This window comes from Xiphophorus maculatus, chromosome 18 (assembly GCF_002775205.1).
Source record: "Xiphophorus maculatus strain JP 163 A chromosome 18, X_maculatus-5.0-male, whole genome shotgun sequence".
NCBI lineage: Eukaryota > Metazoa > Chordata > Actinopteri > Cyprinodontiformes > Poeciliidae > Xiphophorus > Xiphophorus maculatus.
This window is the reverse complement of record NC_036460.1, coordinates 28,930,763-28,943,771: the sequence shown is the minus strand read 5'-3', so window position 1 is coordinate 28,943,771 and position 13,009 is coordinate 28,930,763. Positions and strand designations below refer to the sequence as shown.

The following is a 13,009-nucleotide window of genomic DNA, read 5'->3' as shown; positions in this document are numbered from 1 at the left end:
AGCCCTACCAGTCAGCTGGCTGAAAAAAAAACTCCAATGCTTTTCCCTCATTTAAAGGAAACTGAGTGCCACCTCTTGTATTAAAGCTGCAGAATGTCACTTTCATAAAAAAAATGTTTTTTTACATTTGTTCAAACTGCTACTGTGTCCTAACACAGATAATCTAGGAAAACATCAAGCTCCTCCACAACCTCCTTGTGGTCTTACAGCCATCTGCAGAAACACACCGCTCCCACTCAGCCAATCGGAGCCAGGAGGAGGGTCTTAGCGCAGTGAATCAAGCTTGTGTATACGCCGCTCACATTCTCCCCCTTGTTCTTCTGCAGATGGCAGTAGGACGACTGGGAGGGGCCAACATTTTTTAAAGATGATCTGTCTCATGTTATACTGTCACGACATAGCAACACTTTGAATAAATATGTAAAAAAAATAAATAAATAAACAAATAAATTTTTACAGAAAACGGAGGTTAAATTTTTACCACTAAATTACAAAAATGTTTGCTTTTTGTTTTGAAATGAAAGCAATCATATAATATACTATTCTGAATAAATAGCATTTTGTTAGTATTTTTTTTTCCTCCAGTTAGGAAACCCTGAGACTCTCATACCGGCCCATGCCTACACCGCTACATACTGAGATCCATTGCTTTGCTTCACCCTTTGTACGACGCGCCAGCAAGTCTCCCTTTTCATCTTGTAAACTTCCCTTTCACTTAATGATACCTTTGTTTTTTAGAAAGCATGCAATATAATTTGCTTTAAATACTGGTTTCAGCCATAATAAACTCTTCACTTGTGTGTGAAAATGCACAACGAACTCTCATGAGATAGTTTTTCTAGACGCGGCAGAAGTTGTGAGGCTTCAGGAGAGCAAAGCCCGTTCGGTCTGCGGAATAAATACTTGGCCAACGAGGGCGTGGAACAGCCGACCGTGTACGAAACAGGTGCAAACACAAACCAGAGGGCAACAAAACCTCGTTCACATTGATTTGACACGTCACCGTAGGCCAAAGCAGAAACAGGTCATATCTTCTGAGGCGTTCCAGCTTCGTTGCAGCTCATCGCTACAAACTCGGAAGTACAATCCCCAGAAAACATCCTTAAGGTTAAGTGGTTACAATCAAGGCGGAGCAAAACCATTCAAGAAGCTCAATGTGAAAAGCTTATAAATTTAATTTCTGCTTCTTAAATAAATCGATGCATCCTTTGAAGTCTGTCACTTGTTGACTAAATCCCATTTCGATGTTCGCCGTTTTGTCCCTAGTTGTCCTCACACATACCACTCTCTGCGTGAAATCACAGATCCGTCCATGTGCGACACGTAGTCGCTGTCTGTACCGTTTTCGTAGCAGTCCTCCGGAAGGTAGGGGGAGCCATTGTTAACAATGGGGCTGTGCACGGGAGGCCCGCAGGGGTGCATGTTTTGGTTGTTGTAGTGGTCTGGGTAATAGTTCCCCTCCTTCGTGACCCTGGGGCCATCCCCCCTGTCGTTCCAGTCGTCCCTGTCCTTCCGCTCCGGAGTGTAGTCGGGGTAAATGATGTCCCCGCCCAGTTTGGGTTTCAGCTCCTGGCTGCCCTTGCTCGTCTTGTCCCCGTAAACCTCCTGCAGCTCGTGCGGCTGTAGGACGTCTATCTGAGACTCCTTCTGCATGTCGGAGGGTCCCAGGTACTGCTTGGTGTAGTAGTCCCCTCTGAAGGTCCTGCGCTGGCGCATAAAACAAGCGCCCCCGAGGATGAGCAGGAGGACCAGGAAGAGAACGCCGCCCACTGCCCCGCCGATTATGGTGCCCAGGCTGCTGTCGTGGACCGAGGCCAGGGTGGGGGAGGTGAACAGGGCTCGGCGGCGGTCCATGTCTGTTCCGGTTCCGGACGCGTAGCGGATGGGGGAGGCGGTGGTGCTGGGGGCCGCAGTGGTGGGGGGGGGATCTGCAGGTGAAACAGAGAGAAAAGACAGCGAATGGAGTGAGAGGAGAGTCATAAAAACTGGAGCAGAGGAAGGCTGCGCTTTGTCTCTTGTAGCAACTGACAAAGCAAATATGGTTGCTATATGAATTTATAACACAGTGGAGAGTCGGAGCTTCCTCTGAAGATCTAAAATTTAAGGCAGCGCTGTACAGCAAATATACACACACACAACCTTTATGTTTACCAGATTTTGTCACGTTACACTGACACGCTACAGGGACGTAGTGTGTCAACTCATAGTAATGTGAAGTTGTGAAGGGGCATAAAAATGATCAACTGAACAGTATTATGTCCATCCACACTGACAGACTGACAGGGTGTAGAGATCTACAGCTCATGTGGGAGACTGATGACTGGACAACCGATACTCAATTCACCCTATAAATCTGGCTATGACGGAAAAGTGAAATGAAAGCCTTTAGAAGTCCTGTTTATAGCTTTTTAGAAACCATGTAGGAGACACAGTCAATGTGAAAGAAGATATTCTGGTCAGACTTGAGCAAACATTTTGACCCACTTGCAAAATGTTATTTGTGGAGGAAAACTAACACTGAACCTCAGCCTGAATTAGAGCAGAGCGATATGGCTGAGAAACGTGTCAATGTAAGCATTCTCTATATCAATGATTACTGCTTTGGTTTTTGTTCCAAGTATTCAAAATACTGCTAAACTGGTGATGTGACCTTTCCTCTTTTATTCACAATTTCCTCTTAAGCGGTTGTCCTCATTTTCTCCTTTCGCTTCAGCCCAATCTTTTTTATTTTTAAGCAGCAATGAGGCACGGTGGTCAAACCTGAAACCGCTCCAACATACTCAGGCACACTGTGTGTATTCTGTGAATCACAGATGGTTGAGCTTTCATAGTCGAGTGTACCCACTGCATACATTTCTTGTGACAAATTCCTTCATTTCCCACAATCCAAATGGATACTAGCAAGTTTGATGAGCTGGTCGGACGCCTATCCATGTTTCTTCTCCAGCAGGGCAGCAGAGCGTGGCAGTCATCATACGTGTCCTTGCGACTGGTTGTGCTGACTGTAGTATCAACTTGGTGTCACCTACAAAATAGCTCAATGTGAGTGCTGTTTCCTGCTGAGCAGCTTCCTGTGCCAACAGGTGTGTCACCGAGTACGTGGGCGTAAACATTTACTTTGTGTGGACGTGTCAGGTGGACGTCCGCAGTGAGTAAGTGCGGACCTCAGAGGAGTGAAGTATACCAGGGTATTTTGGGGGCAACTTGAAAATGCTACTGCTCATGTTATTCAGCAGGTTGTTGCTAGGTAACCAAAGAGTGAGTGAGTGAGTGAGTGAGTGAGTGAGTGAGTGAGTGAGTGAGTGAGTGAGTGAGTCAGTGAGTGAGTGAGTGAGTGAGTGAGTGAGTGAGTGAGTGAGTGAGTTGATGCAGCCAAGTAGCTAGCTTCGCTGGCCGTGAGAGGTCGAGCGGCTAAAAACTGTCCTCTGCTTACATCCCCCAGAATGTAGGAGTTCAGTGCAATTATTAACATTCTTTTTGACCCATTTTCTATTAATATTGATCACGTGCTTATCACGATAGACATTGATACTGTTTCATTGCCCAGCCCTTGCCTGAATATACAGATTTAAGGTTGGTTGGCTCAGACTGGTTCAGCTTCCAGAAAGACAAAAAGACAAGGGAGTTCTTTAGATCAAAGCATGTTTGTGTGTTACAAGGGCCCAGTCAAAGTACAGAGCTAAAGCCAATTGATAATCTGTGACAAATCAATGTACATACATGCTCTTGATCCAATCCTACCGATCTTAGGCTAATTGCAAAGAACGGGTAACATCCTAAAATCTCTAGCAGAGTTAATCTAGTAGAAACTTTCTACTAAGAGACTTCCAACTGCAACATAAGGTAGTTCTAAGTATGCGATGAGGTCCTGAAAACAAACTTATACCATCAAGATATTATTTGTTTCTTTAAAAAAAGCTGATCCCATGTTATCATGTTCCTTACGAATACAGTATCAACACAACACACTGAATGTTGTCATAATAATGCAATAAAAATGTGAAGGAGCAGAATGAATAGTTTTGGGAGATGCTGTAAGTGTTCAATGTCAGACTGTGTCGGGATGAGAGACAGACAGAGATGGTCTACCTGCTTCCTTTCCTAAAACCAGCCGTAGGAAAGATATGTGAGAAGACAAAACCTGGGGAGATCGATGCAACGTTCCTGAATCTGGTTTTGTCCTTCAGCTCTTCTGAACACAATCAGTGCTGCCTGGAGCTCAAGGTCACGCTAAGTGTCTCTATGCTGACCTGGAGCCTGCAGGTCTAACGCTACTTGATGGGTTGACAGGCAGATCATAAGCCTGAGTGCATTTAAAACACAGTCTGGGCCCTTGTGGAGCCATAATTATTGCTACAATTGGTTGAGTAAGAATCTAATTACCTGAAATTGCACACAGGGATCAGAGGAAAAGCAAAGGTAGACCCAGAATAAGGTTGGTGAACTGAAACGCTTTCAGTTCACTTTGCTTTTTCAATTAGCATAATTTCATGTAGGGACTAGGAATCCATGTAGCTGACCGTGAGCGACGTGGGTCGAAACCACAAAGCTGCAAAGACGAAATGGGAATGTGAAATGCTTGAAGGGGGCAGGGAGTATTATTGAGCTCAAACGGGTCATCTCCACAGGGGATGGAGGCAAGAGAATGCATGCCCAACACTCCAGATTTGACAAGAAAAACAAGATAATTGCTCAGTGCAAGTCCGTTCTGGACAGGATGTCAGCTGTGCTTTCATTCGGAGCAGGAACTTCCCAAAGCAGGCCGTTCGCAGACGGAGCCCGGCGGCGCCTTTCGGGACTCCTCAAGGTCTCTCAACGGCGGAGAAGCCAGAAAGACTGTGATAGTTAGAGGAAAGCAAAGTTCAAAACTGGGGTTTACTGTTGAAGAGAAGCAGAAAATTAAGGAGTGAGGAAAAGTAAAAATAAAGCAACACAAGCAATGGAGAGTTCTTAGGAGCCACGCCCTAACTTTATAATGATGAACCCAACCTAATAAAAACACAGGAAGCAGATGGGAGCAGCTCAGTTTTCTAGAGGTTTTGTTTCATCGTGACGTAAATCACAAAAAGTATTCGTGCCCCCCTGAACATTCTGACACATGTCGGCTGATGTATCTTTTACGTTCCACTTCATAAACCGTTTTGCTGCTTCTCCGTTGTCGAGTCTCACTCTAACCGGTTAATGTCTGGTGTGGTTCTGGTCAGGTTGGGAGTGTCTCCATTAGAGTACGTTCCTCGCTACGGTGGGTGTGAATACGGGCAGGAAAGTGGAAACATGGGTGGGGCTTGAGGACGCAGAAGCTGTGGTCGATGATCTGATGTCGTTAGCAGCGATACTGAGCAATGGAGAACATGGAGGTTGTGGTTTTTAAAGAAGATATTTCATTTTGTCTAATAGAAATTCTATGTTGTGGCACTTTTTTAAAATAATTTTAAATATGTGCAACCTTTTGGATTTAGGTAATGCAGTCAAGAGATGCACAACAATTTCCACATATGAACTTTATTTAAATATTATGTATTTTCCAGGCACATGGTATATAACCCTATGAAGTTACTATGTTGCCTTCATTTGTTATAAAACATTTGTTTTATTTGATATCTAATATCTAATATGATATCTAATATGACTTAAAGGAAATTTGTCTTGTTTAAAAACTCCCGCTCTTTCTGAAACTCTGCTTTCATGGAGTCATAACAACATGTCTCCTACATTAACCCTCCTCTACTAACAATGCTTTGACCAGCTTTTCACTGAGAAGTAGCTGCTATAATGAGCTCAGCAGATGCTCAGTTCCACCAGATGCTAATTGCTGCTGGCTAGTCTGAAGGAGCCGAGTGTTGGAGTCGTGTGGGAGGAGTGGAGCTGCAGGAGCGTTGGACTCAAACGCAGAAAGGCAGGGGCAGCAAGTAGATGAAAAATGTTTGATAAAAAAATGAAGAATAAAACGTACAAAAATAACATGGAGACAGAGAAAAACAAAAACAGGAATCCAGGGAAAAATTACAGTCTGGAATCTAAGGAGAAGTAATGGGATATAATGAGAGGAACCAGCAAGAAGTGACTGAGAATGAGTTGTATATTTACTGGTGAGCTTGATTACCTGAACAAGGAACAGGTGATTAAAAAAGGGTTGCAGTGTGGGGGGAGAGAGCGGAAGGGGAAACTGAGGAGAGAGAGGGAAAATGGCACAGAGGCAAAGGAGAGCACTTAAACTGAGTAACTAGGAAAACAAATCTAACATTAACCAATAACTAGACATTAGGAAGATAATAAAACTAAAGCAACTATGGGACTGAATTACGGTAAAACAGAGCTAATCTAATCCAAGAATAGAAACTAAGGAACACAGAAATTCTAAACAAAAAACCCTTACAAATTTAAGAGAGGTTTGCGGTTGCAACATTGCCAAATATATAAAAAAAATAAGATGTGTGAACAAAGCCTTGTAATTGCATCAACAGGATCAAATTCAAATGAAAGTAAATCCTGTTTGGAGAGTCAGTGAACTCCACTCTCCCATTACTTCACAGTTTAATCTATAGGTGTTGAGCTGAGCTAAATAATCAGAGCTGCTGGTGCACCAGTGCTGTAGGGGCACAATCTACTGCTGAACAAAGATGTTTTATGGAGTATAAACACAGACTTCTGTGTGCTGCAAATCTCTCAACCCAATTCATTATGTCCTGCTGTGTAACCTGACCTTAACAAAGCCCAGTAAAAAGGCTACATGGGTGAATACTTTGCTGAACCAGCAGGGATAAACAGCTTCTTATCTGAGTCATCTAATGTTGCCAAAACCACAACACTGGAAACGTTCAGTCCTGATACTCTTTATCTGCGGCCCGTGCTCCTCCTCTGTTGCCGGGGACGTGTGAAAGTGGATCCTGGCAGGGACATTTACATTTACACTGAAGCTTAGTTGTTCTAGGGACATTAACTACTGAACTTTATCCTACATGAGAAAAACTTGAAGCAAAAAACAAAAAAAAAAGTTGAGAAGATCAGGTAATATGTAACCAAACTGTGAGAAAAAAGTTAAAAGTACCTTGAACCCAGAAGTTGACATTGTGAGTGCTGCGATCAATGTCATTAGTCACCTCGCAGCGATAGATTGCAGAATCATTGCGCTCTAGCGGGCGTGTGAAAGAAAGGCTGTTATTTGAAATCTTAACACCCTCCGGCATGGCTCCATCCAACCTGCACAGAAACCAGAGGCGACATATTTTAGTCTGTGCCATTTAACAGACAAAAACTGAAAAGAAAAATCCAACTGGATCGATCTTGTATTGAGTTGTATTTTGGTAACTATTCAGATAAATTACATGAATTCTTCCTTCAGATGTAAGGAAATTGTTTTTACAGTTCCTTACATTTGCCTAAACCCTGAAATAACGTCAGGGTTTAGGCAAAAAAACAACAACACTAAATTAGTTAACTTGTAGGCTGATTAAATTAATCAATCAATCAAATTTTATTTGTATAGCACATTTCAGCAGCAAGGCATTTCAAAGTGCTTTACATCATATCAAACACAGAAACACAAAGCAACATAGAATCAACAATCAAAACGACATTAAGTTAAGTTCCATCAATAAATTTGTAATTGATTACGTTTCAAATACAATCCTAAACAGGTAAATGGCAAACGAAGGAACATCAGATTTCTAACTTTTAAAGCACAATGATAGAATTCAAACATGACGCCAGGTTTTATCCTGCTCAAAATGATGCATCTAAATTTAAAAAAAAAATTTCAGCTAGCAGTCACCTCCACTTAGCTGACCTGGATCTAATGTTAAGAAGGTTAGCAAACATCAGGAAACAGTTTTCCAGAATCAGACCCTGGTTGGTCTGTTTAACATGTAACCAGCTGATAAGATTTTTAGGATTAGCCAGCTAAAATATTAACAATATCATAATAATAAGTTGTTTTTTTTTAAAGCATTCTAACTTTATTTTGTATCCTGCTAACCACCGTCAACACAGCATAGAAACAGAAATAAGTGTTTATATATTGTGAAGACTTATTCCACAAAATAAGTCTTCACAATATATGAACACTTTTGGGAGTGAGTAACATTTTGGGATAAAAAGAAAAGTTCAGCACTAGTTTTACTACACTGCACCTTTCACTTTTTCTTAATATTGTTATGAAAGTATGGCTACTTTTACTTGAGTAAAATCGCTGGGTACTCTACCCACTGAGAGTAACTAAATGAAGAACAAGCTTATTTCATTTAAAGAAGAACCAGACACACAAGAGAGACTTTGTTTCTATACAAACGTTGTTGTTCTCATGCTATGTTTGATCTGCTGGACCTGTTGTCGTGGCATGTTTAGATCAAAAAGATAAAGTAAACATTATTTATTGTCACTGGATGTACCGTAATGTATATAAACATTACAGTAAGTCTTAACTTCTTGTGTTTTATTTTTTTTAAAAACAAAAAAACAATCAGGATTTTTTTTTTTTCATTTTAGTCTTTAAAATACCAGAATTTGGTACACAAAACTTGTGCCGGTCTGATTTAATTTTTAAATATTAAATCAGATGTTATGATCAGTTATTCAGACTCGCTTTTTTAAAAAAATACTTTACTTTCACCTCAGCAAAAATAAGTTAAAGTAGTGCTTCTCTGACTGAAGCACAGTTTTGTTTTTCTTTACCTAATTTGCAGAAAAAGAAAAACAAATTCTTACCAAGCGGAATAAGTAATATTAAAAAACAACACTAACCACCTCTGCATATTTCTTAACACACAGTATGTGTCAAACTTTCACAATAAGAGCTTTACAATAATGTAGAAGACATCAGAAGAACAAAAAGATTTGCCTGGACAATGAATTTAGTAAAGTGAAAAATATACTAATAATCACCTCACGCAAATTCAGTATTCACCTACAGTATACCACAGTATCAACATGTTTTACAAAATCCTAATAGACAACCACAATTAACTTAAACACAACAACAATGATACAATCATCCCTATTTACATTATTGTCAATCTGTGCACAAATTAACAAAAAAAAAAAGATTTTCATAATGTAATATTGTGGATATAAAGCAGCTTCAGCTAAAATCTGTGACAGAACAGCAAGCAGAAAAGGTCAGACCCGCCAGAGCAAACAGTAAGCATGAAGTTTTTAATGATGACGGAAAGCTGCCAACAGGCCGATTGCTTTAAGCGGGAACTACCGTTTAGAGTCTTTTATTTATAGCAGGGAGTCTTCCCAAAGGGTTCAGCACTACATGCAACAGCTCCAGTGTCCAGGCTCCAGGGTGAGACTATCGGTAATTTATAGATACAAACTTCTTCTTTTACAGCCAGGCAGGTTTAATTAGCCAATCTGGAATGACTGCAGCCTGTCTCCCACGTCATGTTTGTTTTGACATATATCAGAAATACTTGCAGATTTTGGCATCTTCTTATTTGCTAGCTGCCAACAAGCTCAACCTACCAATATATTCAATGAAGTTTTTACTGTACTCCAGTGGAAGATTTAACCTGAATATGATTCTTAAAGTGTTTACTGTCATGTTATACAACAGGGACATATTTAACAACATCTCAAAAGTTTTTAGGGGATTGTGAATTTATATGTTAGGACATTTTTCCAGACTCCATACCTGCTGAGACAGTTTCACATGATGAGTATCTGGGGCCTTTTCAAGAATGTAGCTCTAATAAGAAGTATTACTGAGATCCTGGATAACTCAAACCAACTCTGGATGTGTGCAGCACTTTATTTTAGCGACATAGTAATATGTCAAGAATCCTTTTAGCAAGCTTTCATTTAAAGTGCCGAAGTATTTCAAAATATGCACCCCTCTGTAAAATCTTTGGAATAACCTTTTAGCAATGCATAATAAAGGATTTAGAATCAGAATTTTTATCAATTCGACAAAAAAATAAAAATTACAATAAATCATGTTTGCCACAGTTAACGATACAGTTGATGTGAATACCCAGTACAAGCCCACATTCTGTCAACAGGGAAACACTTGGTTTATTTTCTACAATATTTCATGAGATTTCAGTATCCAGAAAGTCTGGACTCTTATATATTTAAATATAAGACTCTTTGCCCATTCCTCCTTCTCCTGTGTCTGGTCTTCTCTTTAGTGAATCATTTCCAAATTAAAAGACATAAGTCCTCCCAGTTTTAACATAAAATGTCCTGGTACAAAAGGCATCTACAAGAGAAACAGGCTCACAGCTAAGGCTGAAACGATTCAAAGGCTGAAACGATTCATTTGATTAATCATGAAGAATCGATTATTGAAATAATCATAGACTAATTTAGTAAATGAGAAATTGTTAACTAGACTACACGGACTAAAAAAAGTTAACGTACTGAAAGCAGTAATTAACCCAAAACTGCACAAGAAATCTCTATATTTTGCATTTAAGTTGAAAAAAAACCTTCCTTGTCTGTAAATATGTTCTACCCAGAAGTTTGACACTGCTCAAATTCTGTAAATAAAACAACATCCTGTTAGGCACCGGTTGCTTTCCAGTTATTAATTGGTTAGTTGAAAATTAGGCAACAGATTAGCCCTACACTATTGATGTAGTCAAGCAGAAAAGACTGAGTCAGAAATACTTCTGACTTCACTGTCAGAAGTATTTCTTTAGCTGTAGATGCATCCTTTGCTACAAATGATCAAAAGGAATGAGATGTCATTGAATTTTAGGCAATAAAATGTTTATTTTCTCTTTTAGAAAAGGAATTGAGTTATGCTTACTTCAATCTTTTAATGTATTTCTAATATTTTATTTAAAAATGTGCAAGTGGTCAAATGAAAAATTGCAGAATGTGCCAGTTTTTCATCTGATTAATCAATTAATCGTCAGAATAATCGATTACTAAAATAATCATTACATCATCTTCCCTATGCCATGAAGAAAAAAAAAGGAGAAATTGTTCTCTGAATCATGTCGTACTTAACCTCCAGGAAAAGGTTCCTCCACACACTGATTAGCTTAGAGAGGCTAATAAATGACCAAAAATGCTTTATTCGTTTCATAGAAACTGTAAAAATGATTTCTCTTTGAATGAAAAAATGTACACAAATTAATTACATGTGAGATTGTGCACCTGGAATAAAAGATCAACATATTTTAAGTCTTCTTTTCTTTTGGTGGATTGCCACAGTGAATCATTTTACAAATAGAATAGAATAGAATAGAATAGAATAGAATAGAATAGAATAGAATAGAATAGAATAACTGCTTCAGATGCTGAACCTAAAATGGATGAGCAAATGGGCTGAATGTTCTCATGCAGAAAGCTTTGCAACATTAGAGTCTATAGAGACAGAAGTGGTAGGTTTTTTTTTTTTGTAAAAGCAGGAATGTGTTGGAGACACTGACCTGATCCATTTGTAGTCATGGGCAGGAGGGTTGGCTTTGGCTGTGCAGGTGATTCTCACGTTTGTTTGACCCACATACCAGATTTTATCAATTCCTTGTATGGATATATTTGGTGCAACTGTAAACAAACAAAAATGTTTTAAAAGTTAGATGTGCTTCATGACACATACATATAAAAAACAACGTTTCATTAATGGATATTTCTTCTTCACCGTGGCAACAAGGCATTGCTTTTACAACTGAAGGCAGCTTGCTAGAATTTCAAAAGCTTCACGGATGCAGACCAAAGAACAGAAAGGGAAGGAGGACGTTCAAACCATGTCTTCCCTCGATCACAATGGGTGAGGATCATATGGTCTCCAATGTCTCTCTGCCCAGCTTTCTAACCAGACGGACAGACAGACGGTGTTTTCACTCCTGACAGCCTGGCAGACTTGGTTCCATTGAGGATCAAAATCACAACTTTTTCATCTGATGCAGTTAGCTTTCAAGCTGCACTGAGTCAAATGAACCAAAATCTTTGAGAAATCTGTTCATCCCCTCGTCTGTGGTGGCGCTCCACCAAGAACCACTGAGGGAAACGACACAAAAACCTCTGAAGAACACGCTGAGCATAACTTGCTTCTTTGCGAAATGTGAACAAATGGAGTGGCAGATTTTAGCAGTTGTAGGATTTCTTTTTTGGTTTTGGCAAGAGACCACAAATCATTTCTCCTACTAGTGCTAGACTCACCCGTTTGTTTTGGTTGAATTGTCTTGAGCTTTACTACACTTGCTGCTTTTGAAGCAGTCTTTGGTGCGCTTGGTGTTCACATAAACATTCAAAACGCGCCACAGTTCTCTTTAACAGAACAGAGACCAAGGTTTATATTTGGTCCACATCAGACTTTATGACACATTCACACCTTCTCAAATGAACCAGACTTTCTTAACAATTGAACTGGAGTTTGATTAAAACGGACCAATAAGGGCTGATGTGACAACACCTACAGATATAAATAGGGGTGTCATAAGCAAAGGAGGTGTGAACTAATGGTGTCATTAAGCACATGTTGCCGTGAAATATCTGCTGTTCAGAAATTGAGCTCCTACCATGTCATAAAAGTCAGGAGCAACAGTCTTCAGTCAGAGGTATCATCAGATACCTGCCCATAGAATCTTCATCTGCAAGAAGCCTTTAGAGATACTTGGAAGATATGAGTTTACAACATTTAAATTTCCGTTTGGTATAAATAAAGTACATTTGAATTGAACAGAATTGAATCATGTCTTGTACTTAATCAAATTAGTTTTCCAGCGGTAGAAGACTAAAGCTTCACAGTTAGTCTCTGTAATTCAAGCAGCCAGGTGACAAACGAGCTTTTCCAGAAGGAACAAAGCATGTATTGTAATCACAGGATGGTAACAGGCCACAGCATCTGCTGGTTAAATCAAGCTGGGAGAGCAAACAAATGAGCGTTCGTTGATGGAAAGTTAGAAAACAGCAGAGTCAGTCAGCAGATCCAGCCTGCCACATAATAACCCATAACCGGCACCGTCACCGGGAAGAAATAACTGAAGCGCAACGCACGCCACTGTAATAAAACATGGCAAACAGTGACACAGATATCTAATTTTTCCTTTTGATT

General features: G+C 39.8%; 1 protein-coding gene across 2 annotated transcripts in view; it reads right to left on the bottom strand.

The window, feature by feature from the left end:
* Positions 1–387: 387 nt before the first annotated feature.
* The window catches only part of LOC102226791 (nectin-3-like protein), a 49,341-nt gene continuing 36,719 nt past the window's right edge, over positions 388–13,009 (bottom strand). For both annotated transcript variants that reach the window (XM_014474177.2, XM_023351536.1), the window contains exons 4-6: positions 11,382–11,499; positions 7,049–7,200; positions 388–1,928 (exon numbers count right to left, since the gene is read on the bottom strand). In XM_014474177.2, coding sequence (XP_014329663.1) covers positions 1,273–1,928; positions 7,049–7,200; positions 11,382–11,499 — 926 coding nt within the window. In that variant the 3' untranslated portion in view covers positions 388–1,272. The remainder of the gene's footprint in view (positions 1,929–7,048; positions 7,201–11,381; positions 11,500–13,009) is intronic.